Source organism: Corvus moneduloides, chromosome 32 (genome assembly GCF_009650955.1).
Source record: "Corvus moneduloides isolate bCorMon1 chromosome 32, bCorMon1.pri, whole genome shotgun sequence".
Taxonomy (NCBI): domain Eukaryota; kingdom Metazoa; phylum Chordata; class Aves; order Passeriformes; family Corvidae; genus Corvus; species Corvus moneduloides.
In genome coordinates, this window is record NC_045507.1 from 866,048 (window position 1) to 882,746 (window position 16,699).

General features: G+C 59.0%; 1 protein-coding gene across 3 annotated transcripts in view; it reads left to right on the forward strand.

Annotated features, from left to right (window-relative positions):
- DNMT1 (DNA methyltransferase 1) overlaps positions 1-16,143 on the forward strand; it is a 29,230-nt gene extending 13,087 nt beyond the window's left edge. For 2 of the 3 annotated variants that reach the window (XM_032094439.1, XM_032094441.1), the window contains exons 16-34: positions 331-428; positions 957-1,104; positions 1,409-1,524; positions 1,968-2,169; positions 2,245-2,381; positions 2,474-2,647; positions 3,346-3,567; positions 4,695-4,887; positions 7,198-7,288; positions 8,058-8,189; positions 8,925-9,207; positions 9,956-10,097; positions 10,686-10,852; positions 11,420-11,597; positions 12,867-13,062; positions 13,154-13,317; positions 13,815-13,931; positions 15,740-15,830; positions 15,954-16,143. In XM_032094439.1, coding sequence (XP_031950330.1) covers positions 331-428; positions 957-1,104; positions 1,409-1,524; positions 1,968-2,169; positions 2,245-2,381; positions 2,474-2,647; positions 3,346-3,567; positions 4,695-4,887; positions 7,198-7,288; positions 8,058-8,189; positions 8,925-9,207; positions 9,956-10,097; positions 10,686-10,852; positions 11,420-11,597; positions 12,867-13,062; positions 13,154-13,317; positions 13,815-13,931; positions 15,740-15,830; positions 15,954-15,997 — 2,895 coding nt within the window. In that variant the 3' untranslated portion in view covers positions 15,998-16,143. The remainder of the gene's footprint in view (positions 1-330; positions 429-956; positions 1,105-1,408; positions 1,525-1,967; positions 2,170-2,244; positions 2,382-2,473; positions 2,648-3,345; positions 3,568-4,694; positions 4,888-7,197; positions 7,289-8,057; positions 8,190-8,924; positions 9,208-9,955; positions 10,098-10,685; positions 10,853-11,419; positions 11,598-12,866; positions 13,063-13,153; positions 13,318-13,814; positions 13,932-15,739; positions 15,831-15,953) is intronic. The other variant, XM_032094440.1, reaches the window with a different exon arrangement.
- Positions 16,144-16,699: the final 556 nt, after the last annotated feature.

Sequence of the window (16,699 nt, forward strand, 5' to 3'; positions counted from 1 at the left end):
GGTTGGTTGGTCTTGGAGGACTCTTCCAACCCTGATTAACGTCAACATCCTGGGCTGGGTTGGGTTGGTTGCTCTCGAAGGTCTCTTTCAACGTTGATCAAGCAACATCAACTTCTTGGGTTGGGTTGGTTGGTCTTGAAGGTCTCTTCCAACCTTGACCAATCAATATCAGTTTCTTGGCTTGGGTTGGTTGATCTTGGAGGACTCTTCCAACCCGAATCACCCAACCCCAACCTCCCATCCCGGTTGCTCCGTGGGGCCCTCCCGGAGGCTCCCGCGTTCCTGGGGACCTTTCTGGGTGTCAGCCGGTGTCCCCTGTCCCCGTGCCAGGTGTGCCAGCAGCCCGAGTGCGGCAAGTGCAAGGCCTGCCAGAACATGGTCAAGTTTGGGGGCAGCGGGCGCAGCAAGCAGGCGTGTCTGCAGCGGAGGTGCGTGACCCCGGCCCTGTCCCCAAACCCCGCTGTCCTCATCCCCAACCCCACTGTCCCCAACCCCACTGTCCCCAAACCCGCTGTCCCCGTTCCAAACCCCGCTGTCCCCAACCCCACTGTCCCCAAACCCCGCTGTCCCTGTCCCCAAACCCCGCTGTCCCCAACCCCACTGTCCCCAAACCCCGCTGTCCCCGTCCCCCAACCCTGCTGTCCCCATCCCCAACCCCGCTGTCCTCATCCCCAACCCCACTGTCCCCCAACCCCGCTGTCCCTGTCCCCAACCCCGCTGTCCCCAACCCCCGCTGTCTCCATCCCCAACCCCGCTGTCCCCGTCCCCAACCCCGCTGTCCCCATCCCCAACCCCGCTGTCCCCGTCCCCAACCCCACTGTCCCCGTCCCCAAACCCCGCTGTCCCCAAACCCCGCTGTCCCTGTCCCCAAACCCTGCTGTCCCCATCCCCAACCCCCGCTGTCCCTGTCCCCTGCGCCTCCTGGTGACGGCCCCGGTGGCGGCCCCGCTGCCCAGGTGTCCCAACCTGGCGGTGCGGGAGGCGGACGAGGACGAGGAGGTCGATGACAACATCCCCGAGATGCCCTCGCCCAAGAAGATGCTCCAGGGCCGCAAGAAGAAGCAGAACAAGAGTCGGATCTCCTGGGTCGGGGAGCCCATCAAGGTGAGGGAGCTGGAAAGGGGAGGGGACCCATCCAGGTGAGGCCAGAATGGGGGAACCCATCCAGGTGAGGGGACCCATCCAGGTGAGACCAGAGTTGGATCTCATGGATGGAGGAACCCATCCAGGTGAGACCAGAGTTGGATCTCGTGGATGGAGGAACCCATCCAGGTGAGACCAGAGTTGGATCTCATGGATGGAGGAACCCATCCAGGTGAGACCAGAATGGAGGAACCCATCCAGGTGAGGGTGAGGGCCTCCATCCAGGTGAGGCCGGTGTCTGTAACCGTCCCCATGCCCCCGGCAGAGCGATGGCAAGAAGGATTATTACCAACGCGTCTGCATCGACTCCGAGACCCTGGAGGTGGGCGACTGCGTGTCCGTGAGCCCCGACGACCCCACCAAGCCCCTCTACCTGGCCAGGTGGGTTCTCCTTGGGGACATCCCCCCCAGCCCCTCTACCTGGCCAGGTGGGTTCTCCCTGGGGACATCCCCCCCAGCCCCTCTGCTTGGCCAGGTGGGTTCTCCTTGGGGCCATCCCCCCCAGCCCCTCTACCTGGCCAGGTGGGTTCTCCTTGGGGCCATCCCCCCCAGCCCCTCTACCTGGCCAGGTGGGTTCTCCTTGGGGCCATCCCCCCCAGCCCCTCTACCTGGCCAGGTGGGTTCTCCTTGGGGCCATCCCCCCCAGCCCCTCTACCTGGCCAGGTGGGTTCTCCTTGGGGACATCCCCCCCAGCCCCTCTGCTTGGCCAGGTGGGTTCTCCTTGGGGCCATCCCCCCCAGCCCCTCTGCTTGGCCAGGTGGGTTTTCCCTGCTCCCATGGGGTGGGGACACGGGGACGTCCCCTCACGGCCCTGTGCTCCTCAGGGTGACGGCCATGTGGGAGGACAGCAGTGGCCAGATGTTCCACGCCCACTGGTTCTGCCCCGGCTCGGACACGGTCCTGGGGGCCACCTCGGACCCCCTGGAGCTGTTCCTGGTGGACGAGTGCGAGGACATGCAGCTGTCCTACATCCACGGCAAGGTCAACGTCATCTACAAGGCGCCCTCGGACAACTGGTCCATGGAGGTGGGGACAGCCCCGCGGGGTCCGGCCCATGCCGGGAGCGGGGCCGATCCCGGCGATCCCGGTGTTTTCTCCCAGCAGGGCGGGCTGGACATGGAGATCAAGATGGTGGAGGACGACGGGAGGACGTATTTCTACCAGATGTGGTACGACCAGGAGTACGCGCGCTTCGAGAGCCCGCCCAGCACGCAGCCCAGCGAGGACAACAAGTACAAGTCAGTTTTGGTGGGGGGGGAAAAAAAGAGGAATTTTGGGGTCTCCCGGCCCCGAGTGGATTTTTGGGGAGAATTCCGTGGCGTTCCCGCAGGTTCTGCATGAGCTGCGCGCGCCTGGACGAGGTGAGGCACAAGGAGATCCCCAAGGTGGCCGAGCCCCTGGAGGAAGGGGACGGGAAGATGTTCTACGCCGTGGCCACCAAGAACGGGGTCCAGTACCGGGTCGGGGACGGCGTCTACCTGCTGCCGGACGCCTTCTCCTTCAGGTGGGTGCGGGGATCGCCTCTTCGGGGTGGGGTTTGGGGAGCAGAACTCGTCGGGTTTGGGTTTTCCCAGCTGCGGGTGAAAAGTCTCGTGCCCCAGAATTTCCAGTTCAGCTTAAAAAAATGAACCCGAATTTGATCTTCTGTCGTTCAACCGAGCGGTGTCTCCGATGGGAGAACCCCGCTGCTGTGTGTCGGGGATAAATTGGAATTAGGGAGTTACAGGATCAAAGAATTGGGGTTGGGAGACCCTTCTAAGACCCTCAATTCCAACCCTCAACCCAACTTTTGATGGATAGATCGGAATTATGGAATCCCAGAACCAGTTAAGGTTGGGAGACCCCTCTAAGACCCTCAATTCCAACCCTCAACCCAACTTTTGATGGATAGATCGGAATTCTTCGATGAATTAAGACTGGACAACCCCTCTAAGATCCTCAATTCCAACTCCTAATCCCATTTTTGGGAGGCAGCTTGGAATTACGGAATTAAGGCTTTTCAACCCCTCCAAGACCCTCGATTCCAAATCCTAACCCAACTTTTGGTGGATAAACCTGAATTAATCAACGAATTAAGACTGCAAGACCCCTCCAAGACCCCCCCACTCCACCCCTTCACCCAACGCCACCGCCCCGCCTCCCCCAGCGCCGTATCCCGACGCGTTTTTGGGGCGCTTCCCGCCCTTTTCCCCGTTCCCCCAGCGTGAAGCCGGCCAGCCCGGCCAAGCGGCCCAAGAAGGAGGCGGTGGACGAGGAGCTGCACCCGGAGCACTACCGGAAGTACTCGGAGTACATCAAAGGCAGCAACCTGGACGCGCCCGACCCGTATCGCGTGGGGCGCATCAAGAGCATCTTCTGCAGCCTGCGCAGCAACGGCAAGCCCAACGAGGCCGACATCAAGCTCAACATCTACAAGTTCTACAGGTGCCTCCATAGGGGGGTCCAAAATCCTGGGATTTGGGGCGTTTTGGGGGCTGGGAGGGCTGGGAGTTGTTGGTGAAACCAGGGCTCGGTCGGGTGTCCCAAATCTTTGGAGGTTCTCGGTCACCTTCGCAACTTGGATGGTCCTTGTTGGACTTTCCCAGCTGGGAAAATGCTCCCAAAACTGGGGAAATTGTCCCAAAATCCATGAGGAGTTGGGCTCATTGTCCCCAAAAATGGGAAGATTGTCCCAAAATCCACGAGGAGTTGGGCTCATTGTCCCCAAATTGGGAAGATTGTCCCAAAATGCACAAGGAGTTGGGGTCATTGTCCCCAAAAATGGGAAGATTGTCCCAAAATCCATGAGGAGTTGGGCTCATTGTCCCCAAAAATGGGAAGATTGTCCCAAAATCCATGAGGAGTTGGGCTCATTGTCCCCAAAATGGGAAGATTGTCCCAAAATCCAGGAGGGGTTGGGGTCATTGTCCCCAAAAATGGGAAGATGATTGTCCCAAAATCCAGGAGGAGTTGGGGTCATTGTCCCCAAAAATGGGAAGATGATTGTCCCAAAATCCAGGAGGAGTTGGGGTCATTGTCCCCAAAAATGGGAAGATGATTGTCCCAAAATCCATGAGGAGTTGGGCTCATTGTCCCCAAAAATGGGACGATTGTCCCAAAATCCATGAGGAGTTGGGCTCAGTGTCCCCAAAAATGGGAAGATTGTCCCAAAATCCACGAGGAGTTGGGGTCAGTGGCACGAGCAGCGCTGGGAGCGGGAGTAGAAATCCACGGACTTGGATGATCCTTGTGGGACATCTTTGGAGGTCTTTGGACAGTTTTGGACATTTTTGGATGCTTTGGGACACCTTTGGATGTTTTGGGACATCTGGGGACATTTTTGGACATCTCAGGATGCTTCCAGCTCCCTTAAAATCCCCTTAATTCCCTTTTTCCTTAATCCCACCCCCATCCCAGCTCCAACTTTCCCTCCAACCCTCCCAAAAACCCCCAAATCCCCTCTCCAAACTCTCCGGGGAGCCTTGACCCAGCCCGGTCCCACGGCGAGGACTCACCTCCGCGTCCTTCCCCCCTGATCCCGGCGTTTTTCCGGGAATTTTCGGTGTTCGCAGGCCCGAGAACACGCACAAGTCCATGAAGGCGAGCTACCACGCCGACATCAACCTCCTCTACTGGAGCGATGAGGAGGCCACCGTGGAGTTCCGGGCGGTGCAGGGCCGCTGCTCCGTGGTCTACGGCGAGGACCTGCCCGAGAGCATCCAGGACTACTCGGCCGGGGGCCCGGATCGCTTCTACTTCCTGGAGGTCGGGGAAAACGGGAATTCCAGAGGGGCTGGGGGTGGTCCTGGCGGGGCTGGAGAGCTCAGGGATGGAGGAAAGTTGGGGTTTGCCATGGAAGGGTTGGAGTTGGGGCCGGTTCCACCATTTTAGGGAGTAAGTCTTGGATGCCAAACTGGGTTTTTGGAGATCTGGATGAGTTCTTGGAGGTCTGGATGAGTTCCTGGAGGGTCTGGATGAGTTCCTGGTGGGTCTGGATGAGTTCTTGGAGGTCTGGATGAGTTCCTGGTGGGTCTGGATGAGTTCCTGGTGGGTCTGGATGAGTTCCTGGAGAGTCTGGATGAGTTCCTGGTGGGTCTGGATGAGTTCCTGGAGAGGCTGGATGAGTTCCTGGAGGGTCTGGATGAGTTCCTGGAGGTCTGGATGAGTTCCTGGAGAGTCTGGATGAGTTCCTGGAGATCTGGATGAGTTCCTGGAGGTCTGGATGAGTTCCTGGAGAGTCTGGATGAGTTCCTGGAGGGTCTGGATGAGTTCCTGGAGAGTCTGGATGAGTTCCTGGAGAGTCTGGATGAGTTCCTGGTGGGTCTGGATGAGTTCCTGGAGAGGCTGGATGAGTTCCTGGTGGGTCTGGATGAGTTCCTGGAGGGTCTGGATGAGTTCCTGGAGGGTCTGGATGAGTTCCTGGTGGGTCTGGATGAGTTCCTGGTGGGTCTGGATGAGTTCCTGGAGGGTCTGGATGAGTTCCTGGAGAGTCTGGATGAGTTCCTGGAGGGTCTGGATGAGTTCCTGGTGGGTCTGGATGAGTTCCTGGAGGGTCTGGATGAGTTCCTGGAGGGTCTGGATGAGTTCCTGGTGGGTCTGGATGAGTTCCTGGTGGGTCTGGATGAGTTCCTGGAGGGTCTGGATGAGTTCCTGGTGGGTCTGGATGAGTTCCTGGTGGGTCTGGATGAGTTCCTGGAGAGTCTGGATGAGTTTCTGGAGGGTCTGGATGAGTTCCTGGAGGGTCTGGATGAGTTCCTGGAGGGTCTGGATGAGTTCCTGGAGAGTCTGGATGAGTTCCTGGTGGGTCTGGATGAGTTTCTGGAGATCTGGATGAGTTCCTGGAGGGTCTGGATGAGTTCCTGGTGGGTCTGGATGAGTTCCTGGAGATCTGGATGAGTTCCTGGAGGATCTGGATGAGTTCCTGGTGGGTCTGGATGAGTTTCTGGAGAGTCTGGATGAGTTCCTGGTGGGTCTGGATGAGTTCCTGGTGGGTCTGGATGAGTTCCTGGAGGGTCTGGATGAGTTCCTGGTGGGTCTGGATGAGTTCCTGGAGGGTCTGGATGAGTTCCTGGAGGTCTGGATGAGTTCCTGGTGGGTCTGGATGAGTTCCTGGAGGGTCTGGATGAGTTCCTGGAGGGTCTGGATGAGTTCCTGGTGGGTCTGGATGAGTTCCTGGTGGGTCTGGATGAGTTCCTGGAGATCTGGATGAGTTCCTGGAGGGTCTGGATGAGTTCCTGGAGGGTCTGGATGAGTTCCTGGAGGGTCTGGATGAGTTCCTGGTGGGTCTGGATGAGTTCCTGGAGGGTCTGGATGAGTTCCTGGAGAGTCTGGATGAGTTCCTGGAGGTCTGGATGAGTTCCTGGAGGGTCTGGATGAGTTCCTGGTGGGTCTGGATGAGTTTCTGGAGGGTCTGGATGAGTTCCTGGAGGTCTGGATGAGTTCCTGGTGGGTCTGGATGAGTTCCTGGAGGTCTGGATGAGTTCCTGGTGGGTCTGGATGAGTTCCTGGTGGGTCTGGATGAGTTCCTGGAGGTCTGGATGAGTTCTTGGAGGTCTGGATGAGTTCCTGGTGGGTCTGGATGAGTTCCTGGAGGGTCTGGATGAGTTCCTGGTGGGTCTGGATGAGTTCTTGGTGGGTCTGGATGAGTTTCTGGAGGGTCTGGATGAGTTCCTGGAGGTCTGGATGAGTTCCTGGTGGGTCTGGATGAGTTCCTGGAGGGTCTGGATGAGTTCCTGGAGGGTCTGGATGAGTTCCTGGAGGGCTGCAGAGCCCAGGGATGGAGCCAATGGGCTTTTCTGCCTCTCCAGGTGGATTTTCCATGGAGGAGTTGGAATTGGGGCCTATTCCGACATTTTAGGGACTAAATCTTGGATGCTAAACTGGGTTTTCAAGGGTCTGGAATTGTCCCTGGAGGGTCTGGAATTGTCCCTGGGGCCTCTCGATGCGTCCCTGGGGTTCTGCTGTCCCGGAATCACGGAACCGTTCCCTGAATCCAGCGGGATTCGGGCAATCCCAGGGTCATTCCCGAGCTGGAAAAAGCCCAAATCCTTGGGGGTTTTTGTTTTGTTCTTCCAGGCTTACAACGCCAAAACCAAGAGCTTTGAGGATCCTCCCAACCACGCCCGGAGCTCTGGGAACAAAGGGAAGGGAAAGGGGAAAGGGAAAGGTGAGGCTGGGAAAGGGCAGAAAGGGCTGGAAAAATGATGGAAAAGAGGTGGGAAAGGGGCAGAAAAGGGGTGGAAAACGACTAGAAAAGGGGTGGAAAAGGGGGTGGGAAAAAGGGTGGAAAAGGGGTGGAAAAGGGATTGGAAAACAAGTGGAAGAGGGGCAGAAAATGGGTGGAAAAGGACTAAAAATAGGGGTGGAAAAGGGGATGGAAAAGGGGATGGAAAAGGAGTGGAAGAGGGGTGGAAAATGGGTGGAAAAGGACTAAAAATGGGGGCAGAAAATGGGTGGAAAAGGGGCAGAAAAGGGATTGGAAAACGAGTGGAAGAGGGGCAGAAAATGGGTGGAAAACGACTAAAAATGGGAGTGGAAAATGGGTGGAAAAGGGGCAGAAAAGGGATTGGAAAATGAGTGGAAGAGGGGCGGAAAATGGGTGGAAAAGGACTAAAAACGGGGGTGGAAAATGGGTGGAAAAGGGGCAGAAAAGGGATTGGAAAATGAGTGGAAGAGGGGCGGAAAATGGGTGGAAAAGGACTGGAAAAGAGGTGGGAAAGGGGGTAGAGAAGGGGCGCAGAAGGTGGAAAAGGGGCTGGAAAAGGGGCAGGAAAAGAGGTGGGAAAGGGGGTGGAAAAGGACTGGAAAAGAGGTGGGAAAGGGGGTGGAAAAGGACTGGAAAAGAGGTGGGAAAGGGGGTGGAGAAGGGCAGGAAAAGGGCAGGAAAAGGGCAGGAAAAGGAGGAAGAGGGAAGGAGTTGGCCGTGATTTTTGCAGGGAAAGGCAAAGGGAGGGCGGTGAGCTCGGAGCAGAGCGAGCCGGAGCCGGCCGAGCTCAAGGTGCCCAAGCTGCGGACGCTGGACGTGTTCTCCGGCTGCGGGGGCCTCTCCGAGGGCTTCCACCAGGCCGGTGAGCCCCGGGGCACCGGGAACGCCGCGCTTGGGAAGGCTGGAAAAGGCCTCGGGGGGTCATCAGATCCACTGGACATTGCTGGTGTCCGGCCCTGGGCGTTCCCAGCCAGCTCTGGCCATTCCCAGTGTCCAACCCTGGCCATTCCCAGTGTCCGGCCCTGGGCGTTCCCAGCCAGCTCTGGCCATTCCCGGTGTCCGACCCTGGCCATTCCCAGTGTCCAACCCTGGCCATTCCCAGTGTCCGGCCCTGGGCGTTCCCAGCCAACTCTGGCCATTCCCGGTGTCCAACCCTGGCCATTCCCGGTGTCCAACCCTGGCCATTCCCAGTGTCCGGCCCTGGGCGTTCCCAGCCAGCTCTGGCCATTCCCAGTGTCCAACCCTGGCCATTCCCAGTGTCCGGCCCTGGACGTTCCCAGCCAGCTCTGGCCATTCCCAGTGTCCAACTCTGGCCATTCCTAGTGTCCAACCCTGACCATTCCCACTGCCTGGCTCTGACCATTCCTGACCATTCCCAGTGCCCAACCCTGGCCATTCCTAGTGCCCAACCCTGGCCATTCCTGGCCATTCCCAGTGCCCAACCATGACCATTCCTGACCATTCTCACTGCCCAGCCCTGACCATTCCCACTGCCCAGCCCTGACCATTCCCAATGCCCAACCCTGACCATTCCCAGTGCCCGGCTCTGACCATTCCCACCCAACCCTGGCCATCCCCGCCCACCTGTGCCCCGCAGGAGTCTCGGAGACGCTCTGGGCCATCGAGATGTGGGAGCCGGCGGCGCAGGCGTTCCGGCTCAACAACCCCGGCACCACGGTGTTCACCGAGGACTGCAACGTCCTGCTCAAGCTCGTCATGGCCGGCGAGAAAACCAATTCCTTGGGCCAGAAACTGCCCCAAAAGGGGGACGTGGAGATGCTCTGTGGTGGCCCCCCGTGCCAGGGCTTCAGCGGGATGAACCGCTTCAATTCCCGCACGTATTCCAAGTTCAAGAATTCCTTGGTGGTCTCCTTCCTCAGGTGGGTGTGGAGGGGTCTTTTCAGGGTGAGACCCCTGTCCCCGGCCATTCCCACCCAACCGTGGCCATTCCCACCCAATCCTGACCATTGCCACCCACCCATGGTCATTCCCACCCATCTTTGGTTATTCCCACCCAACCGTGGCCATTCCCACCAATCTTTGGCCATTCCCACCCAACCATGGCCATTCTCACCCAACTTTGATCTTTCCCACCCGATCCTGACCATTCCCACTCAACCATGGCCATTCCCACTCAACCATGGCCATTCCCACCCAACCGTGGCCATTCCCACCCAACCATGGCCATTCCCACCCAACCATGGCCATTCCCACCCATCTTTGGTCATTCCCACCCATCCATGGCCATTCCCACCCAACCGTGGCCATTCCCACCCAACCATGACCATTCCCACCCAAATTTGATCATTCCCACCCGATCCTGACCATTCCCACCCAACCATGGCCATTCCCACCCATCTTTGATCATTCCCACCCAGCCATGAACATTCCCACCCATCTTTGGTCATTCCCACCCATCCATGGCCATTCCCACCCATCCATGGCCATTCCCACCCATCTTTGGTCATTCCCACCCATCTTTGGTCATTCCCACCCAACCATGGCCATTCCCACCCAACCATGAACATTCCCACCCATCTTTGGCCATTCCCACCCAACCCTGGCCATTCCCCCCCAACCCCGGCCCTGATGTCCCCTCGCCACGCCCATGTCCCCCTGTCCCCGCAGTTACTGCGATTATTACCGGCCGCGCTTCTTCCTGCTGGAGAACGTCCGGAATTTCGTGTCCTTCAAGCGCTCCATGGTGCTCAAGCTGACCCTGCGCTGCCTCGTGCGCATGGGCTACCAGTGCACCTTCGGGGTGCTCCAGGTAGGCTCCCCAGGCGTGGGTTTTTGGGGTGAAAAACCCCTTTTCTGGTACCCAAGGACAAGTTGGTCGTGTTGTTCCTTGGGGACGTTCCCAAAGAAATTCTCAATTCCCAGTTGGTTCTCCAAAGGAGGAGTTGACTCCGTGGGTGGCTTTGAGGCCGTTCTCAGCTCTATGGGGGCTCAGCAAGGATGGGGACGCTCCAGTTCCCTCAGGAATTGTCCCCTCCAAAGTCCCAGTTGGCTCCTTGAGTGGCTCTGGGGCATCCCCAGCCCCGTGAGGGCCACCACAGACCTTCAGGAATTGTCCCCTCCAAAGTCCCAGTTGGCTCCTTGGGTGGCTCTGGGGACATCCCCAGCTCTGTGGGGGCCACCACAGACCTTCAGGAATTGTCCCCTCCAAAGTCCCAATGGGAACCTTGGGTGGCTCTGGGGACATCCCCAGCCCTGTGAGGGCTCAGCAGGACGGGGCCACCGCAGTCCCTTAGGGATTGTCCCCTCCATAGTCCCAGTGGGAACCTTGGGTGGCTCTGGGGACATCCCCAGCCCCGTGAGGGCCACCACCGCAGCCCCTCAGGAGCTGTCCCCGCAGGCCGGGCAGTACGGCGTGGCGCAGACGCGGCGCCGCGCCATCGTCCTGGCGGCGGCTCCGGGCGAGAAGCTGCCGATGTTCCCGGAGCCCCTGCACGTCTTCGCCCCCCGCGCCTGCCAGCTCAGCGTCGTGGTGGACGACAAGAAGTTCGTCAGCAACATCACCCGGTGAGGGCCCGGGAATTCCGAGTCGGGAATTCGGCGCCGGGAATTCCATGTTGGGATATTCAGCGTTGGGAATTGGGAGCCAGGAATTCCACACCAGGAATTCGGTGTCGGGAATTCCATGTCGGGAGCTCCGCGTTGGGAACTGGGAGCCAGGAATTCCACATTGGGAATTCAGCACTGGGAATTCCATGTCAGGAATTCCGTGTTGGGAATTCTGGACCGAGAATTCGATGTCGGGAATTCCATGTCGGGAATTCCATGTTGGGAATTTGGGGCCGGGAATTCAATGCTGGGAATTCCATGTCGGGGATTCCATGTTGGGAATTCGGCGCCGGGAATTCAGCACTGGGAATTCCATGTCGGGAATTCCGTGTTGGGAATTCGGTGCCGGGAATTCGATGGCGGGAATTCCGGGTTGGGAATTCAGCACTGGGAATTCCATGTCAGGGATTCCATGTTGGGGATTCCATGTTGGGAATTCCATGTTGGGAATTCAGCACTGGGAATTCAATGTCAGGAATTCGGCGCCGGGAATTCCGGCTGCTCACAGCCCCTTTCTGCTCCCAGGACGTACTCGGGGCCGTTCCGCACCATCACGGTGCGGGACACGATGTCGGACCTGCCGGAGATCCGCAACGGCGCCTCGGCGCTGGAGATCTCCTACAACGGCGAGCCCCAGTCGTGGTTCCAGCGGCAGATCCGCGGCTCCCAGTACCAGCCCATCCTCAGGGATCACATCTGCAAGGTGCGGCAGCGGGAGCCCCCGGATCCCGCCGGGATCGCGCCGAGGGAGCGGCCGCGGGGCTTCCCCGGGTGGCTGTGCCCGGAATCGGAATGGTGGCTGGGAATGGTGGAGGTGGTGGGAGAGGTGGGGATTTTGGGAATGGTGGGGATTTTGGGAATGGTGGGGATTTTGGGAATGGTGGAGGTGGTGGGAGTGGTGGAGGTTTTGGGAATGGTGGAGGTTTTGGGAGTGGTGGAGGTTTTGGGAATGGTGGAAGTTTTGGGAATGGTGGAGGTGGTGGGAATGGTGGAGATTTTGGGAATGGTGGGGATTTTGGGACTGATGGAGGTGGTGGGAGTGGTGGGGATTTTGGGAATGGTGGAGGTGGTGGGAATGGTGGAAATTTTGGGAATGGTGGAGGTTTTGGGAATGGTGGAGGTGGTGGGAATGGTGGAAATTTTGGGAATGGTGGGGATTTTGGGAATGGTGGAGGTGGTGGGAATGGTGGAAATTTTGGGAGTGGTGGGGATTTTGGGAATGGTGGAGGTAGTGGGAATGGTGGAAATTTTGGGAATGGTGGGGATTTTGGGAATGGTGGAGGTGGTGGGAATGGTGGAAATTTTGGGAGTGGTGGGGATTTTGGGAATGGTGGAGGTGGTGAGAATGGTGGAGGTTTTGGGAATGGTGGAGGTGGTGGGAATGGTGGAAATTTTGGGAATGGTGGGGATTTTGGGAATGGTGGAGGTGGTGGGAATGGTGGGGATTTTGGGATTGGTGGAGGTGTTGGGAATGGTGGAGATTTTGGGAGTGGTGGGGATTTTGGGAATGGTGGAGGTGGTGGGAATGGTGGGGATATTGGGACTGATGGAGGTGGTGGGAATGGTGGGGATGAAAGTTTTGGGAATGGTGGAGGTGGTGGGAACTGGTGCAGATTACTGGAGTGGTGGGGATTTTGGGAATGGTGGAGGTTTTGGGAATGGTGGAGATTTTGGGAACTGGCAGAGGTGGTGGGAACTGGTGGAGGTTTTAGGAGGTGGTGGGAGCTGGTGGAGGTTTGGGAGTGGTGGTTTTGGGAGCTGGTGAAGCCCCTGGGAGCCCGGTGGGACCACTGGGATCCGGTGGATCCCCTGGGAACTGGTGGATCCCCTGGGAGCCACCTCTCCCTACCCTTCCCCTGAACCCCAACCGCTCCCCGACGGTCTCCAATGCCCCCGGTGGTGCCCACCGCCCCCCGTCGTCCCTCGCGGTCCCCCCGCCCGGCCCGCGGTGACGCCGGGCTGGCCGCGGCAGGACATGAGCGCGCTGGTGGCGGCGCGGATGCGGCACATCCCGCTGGCGCCCGGCTCCGACTGGCGGGACCTGCCCAACATCGAGGTGCGGCTGTCGGACGGCACCACCACGAGGAAGCTGCGCTACACTCACCACGAGCGCAAGAACGGCCGCAGCAGCTCCGGCGCCCTGCGCGGCGTCTGCTCCTGCGCCGAAGGTGGGTGCTGGCCCCCCAAAACCACGTCCCCGGGCAGGTTGGGCGTTGCCCTTGCCCGAAATTCCGGGGGTTGTTTTGTGTGCGTTCCCAGGGAAGCCGTGCGACCCGGCCGACCGGCAGTTCAACACCCTGATCCCGTGGTGCCTCCCGCACACCGGCAACCGGCACAACCACTGGGCCGGGCTCTACGGGCGCCTGGAGTGGGATGGCTTCTTCAGCACCACCGTCACCAACCCCGAGCCCATGGGCAAGCAGGTGGGGCAAGGAACCATGGTCATGGCGGGGGTTTGGTGGAGGTGTGCGGTGGCCACCATGTCGTAGCCCTTGGGTGGGTTTGATGGTGTCCAGTGGCCACAACGTCCCAATGGTTGGGTTTGGTGGTGCCCGATGCCCACCATGTCCCAATGGTTGGCTTTGGTGGTGCCCGATGCCCACCATGTCCCAATGGTTGGCTTTGGTGCTCTCCAATGCCCACCATGTCCCAATGGTTGGCTTTGGTGGTGCCCGATGCCCACCATGTCCCAATGGTTGGCTTTGGTGCTCTCCAATGCCCACCATGTCCCAATGGTTGGCTTTGGTGGTGCCCGATGCCCACCATGTCCCAGTGGTTGGCTTTGGTGGTGCCCGATGCCCACCATGTCCCAATGGTTGGCTTTGGTGGTGCCCGATGCCCACCATGTCCCAGTGGTTGGGTTTGGTGGTGCCCGATGCCCACCATGTCCCAACCGTGGTGGGTTCCGTGGCCGTTGCAGGGCCGGGTGCTGCACCCGGAGCAGCACAGGGTGGTCAGCGTGCGGGAATGCGCCCGCTCCCAAGGCTTCCCCGACACCTACCGGCTCTTCGGGAACATCCTGGACAAGCACAGACAGGTCGGTGGCCCCGGCACGGTGCCGTGGAGCTGGTGTCCCATTGTCCCTGTGCCCATCGTCCCTCTGTCCTGCTGTCTGTTGTCCCATTGTCCCGTGTCCCGCTGTCTGTTGTCCCCGTTGTCCCATGGCCATTGTCCCTTTGTCCTGTTGTCCCCGTTGTCCCATTTCCCCCACTGTCCCCACTGGCCGCTGTCCCATGGCCAGTGCCCCATTTCCCATTGGCCTTGTCCCCACTGTCCTGCTTTCCCAGTGTCCTGTTGTCCCATGTCCCTTGTCCTGTGCCCATTGTCCCTTTGTCCCATGTCCCTTGTCCTGGTGCCCGTTGTCCCTTTGTCCCGGTGCCCGTTGTCCCTTTGTCCCCGTGCCCATTGTCCTGGTGCCCGTTGTCCCTTTGTCCCCGTGCCCATTGTCCCATGCCCATTGTCCCGGTGCCCGTTGTCCCTTTGTCCCGGTGCCCGTTGTCCCTTTGTCCCCGTGCCCATTGTCCTGGTGCCCGTTGTCCCTTTGTCCCCGTGCCCATTGTCCCATGCCCATTGTCCCGGTGCCCGTTGTCCCTTTGTCCTGGTGCCCATTGTCCCTTTGTCCCGGTGCCCATTGTCCTGGTGCCCGTTGTGCCTTTGTCCCCCTTATCCCGTTGTCCCATTGTCCCATGTTGTCCCATTGTCCCATGCCCATTGTCCCGGTGCCCATTGTCCCATGCCCATTATCTCGTTGTCCCATTGTCCCATGCCCGTTGTCCCCGTGCCCGTTGTCCCTTTGTCCCGCTGCCCATTGTCCCATGCCCATTGTCCCGGTGCCCGTTGTCCCTTTGTCCCCGTGCCTGTTGTCCCTTTGTCCCGCTGCCCATTGTCCCATGCCCATTGTCCTGGTGCCCATTGTCCCTTTGTCCCGCTGCCCATTGTCCCATGCCCATTGTCCCGGTGCCCGTTGTCCCTTTGTCCCCGTGCCCGTTGTCCCTTTGTCCCAGTGCCCATTGTCCCTTTGTCCCGGTGCCCATTGTCCTGGTGCCCGTTGTGCCTTTGTCCCGGTGCCCATTGTCCCATGCCCATTATCTCGTCCCATTGTCCCACGTTGTCCCATTGTCCCATGCCCATTGTCCTCGTGCCCGTTGGCCCCTTGTCCCTGTGCCTGTTGTCCCTTTGTCCCGGTGCCCATTGTCCCAATGTCCCAGTGCCCATTGTCCCTTTGTCCCACATTGTCCCTTTTTGTCCCCCCTTGTCCCTCTGTCCCACCTTGTCCCTTTGTCCCGTTGTCCCTCTGTCCCCCGTTGTCCCTTTGTCCCGGTGCCCATTGTCCCTTTGTCCCACATTGTCCCTCTGTCCCCCGTTGTCCCTTTTTATCCCACATTCTCCCTTTGTCCCGGTGCCCGTTGTCCCAGTGCCCATTGTCCCTTTTTGTCCCACCTTGTCCCTCTGTCCCACATTGTCCCTTTGTCCCTGTGCCTGTTGTCCCTTTGTCCTACATTGTCCCATTGTCCCCATGCCCGTTGTCCCTCTGTCCCTTTGTCTCAGTGCCCATTGTCCCATGCCCATTGTCCTGGTGCCCATTGTCCCCTTGTCCCTGTGCCCGTTGTCCCTTTGTCCCACTGCCCATTGTCCCTCTGTCCCTTTGTCTCAGTGCCCATTGTCCCTCTATCCCCCATTGTCCCTTTGTCTCACATTGTCCCCGTGCCCGTTGTCCCTCTGTCCCACCTTGTCCCTGTGCCCATTGTCCCTTTGTCCCTCTGTCCCCCGTTGTCCCTCTGTCCCCCGTTGTCCCAGTGCCCGTTGTCCCTCTGTCCCACCTTGCCCCGTGCCCCTTGTCCGCAGGTGGGGAACGCGGTGCCACCGCCCCTGGCCAAGGCCATCGGGCTGGAGATCAAGGCCTGCGCCGTGGCCAAGCTGCGCCAGGACACGGCCGGTGAGTGAGTGACCGCCCCGCTGGCGCCGCGGGGTGCCCGGGGTGCCCTTGGGGTGCCCATGGTGTCCCCGTGGTGTCCCCGTGGTGTCCCCGTGGCGTCACCGCAGCCCCGTTGTCCCGCAGGGCCCCGCGTGGCGCCGCAGGAGCCGATGGAGGCGGACGGCTGAGGCCGGGGAGGCCGGAGCCGCCCGGGGGGCCGGGGAGGTGCCTTGGTTCATTTGGGGATGGTTTTTGGCCTTTTGGTTCGCTTTGCTTTGGCTTTTTTTTTTCCCCCACTTTTTTTTTTCCCCCCCAGTTTTTCTCTGCCTTGCCCTCATTTTTCCTCTATTTTTTTTCTTCTCTTCTCTTTTTCTTCCCCCTTTTTTACCCCTTTTTCCTGGTTTTTTTTTCTGCCTTTTTCCCCTTTTTTTTTAACTGCGTCCCCCTTATTTTCCCCTTGGGCTTTTTAAATTTTTCTCCCTCCTTTTTCCTCTTGTTTTTTTTCCCCCTGGAATTTCTGGTTTTGTTTCCATCTTCTTTTTTTTGTTGTTGTTTTTTAAATTTATTTTTCCTGTTTGGCTTTTGTTTATTTTTTAATTTTTATTTTTTTAAATTCCCCCTCCCTCCGCGCTCTCTGTGCTGCTCCAACCTCCCCCCAGCCCCCCCCGGGGCCCGCTCCCTTGTTTTTATCGCATTGTACCGACCCCCCCGCGGCCGCTTTGTACAAGGTGGAACTCGATACTTTATGTAGTTTTTATATGTTGTAATATTTCTTCAAATAAATCGCGCCTATAAATTATAAACACTTCGTTCCCGCCGCGCTACGAGTAGGCCGCAGGCCTCATGGCGCCGTTGCTTAGCAACCGCTTCCCGCCACGCCGCGCGCGGGG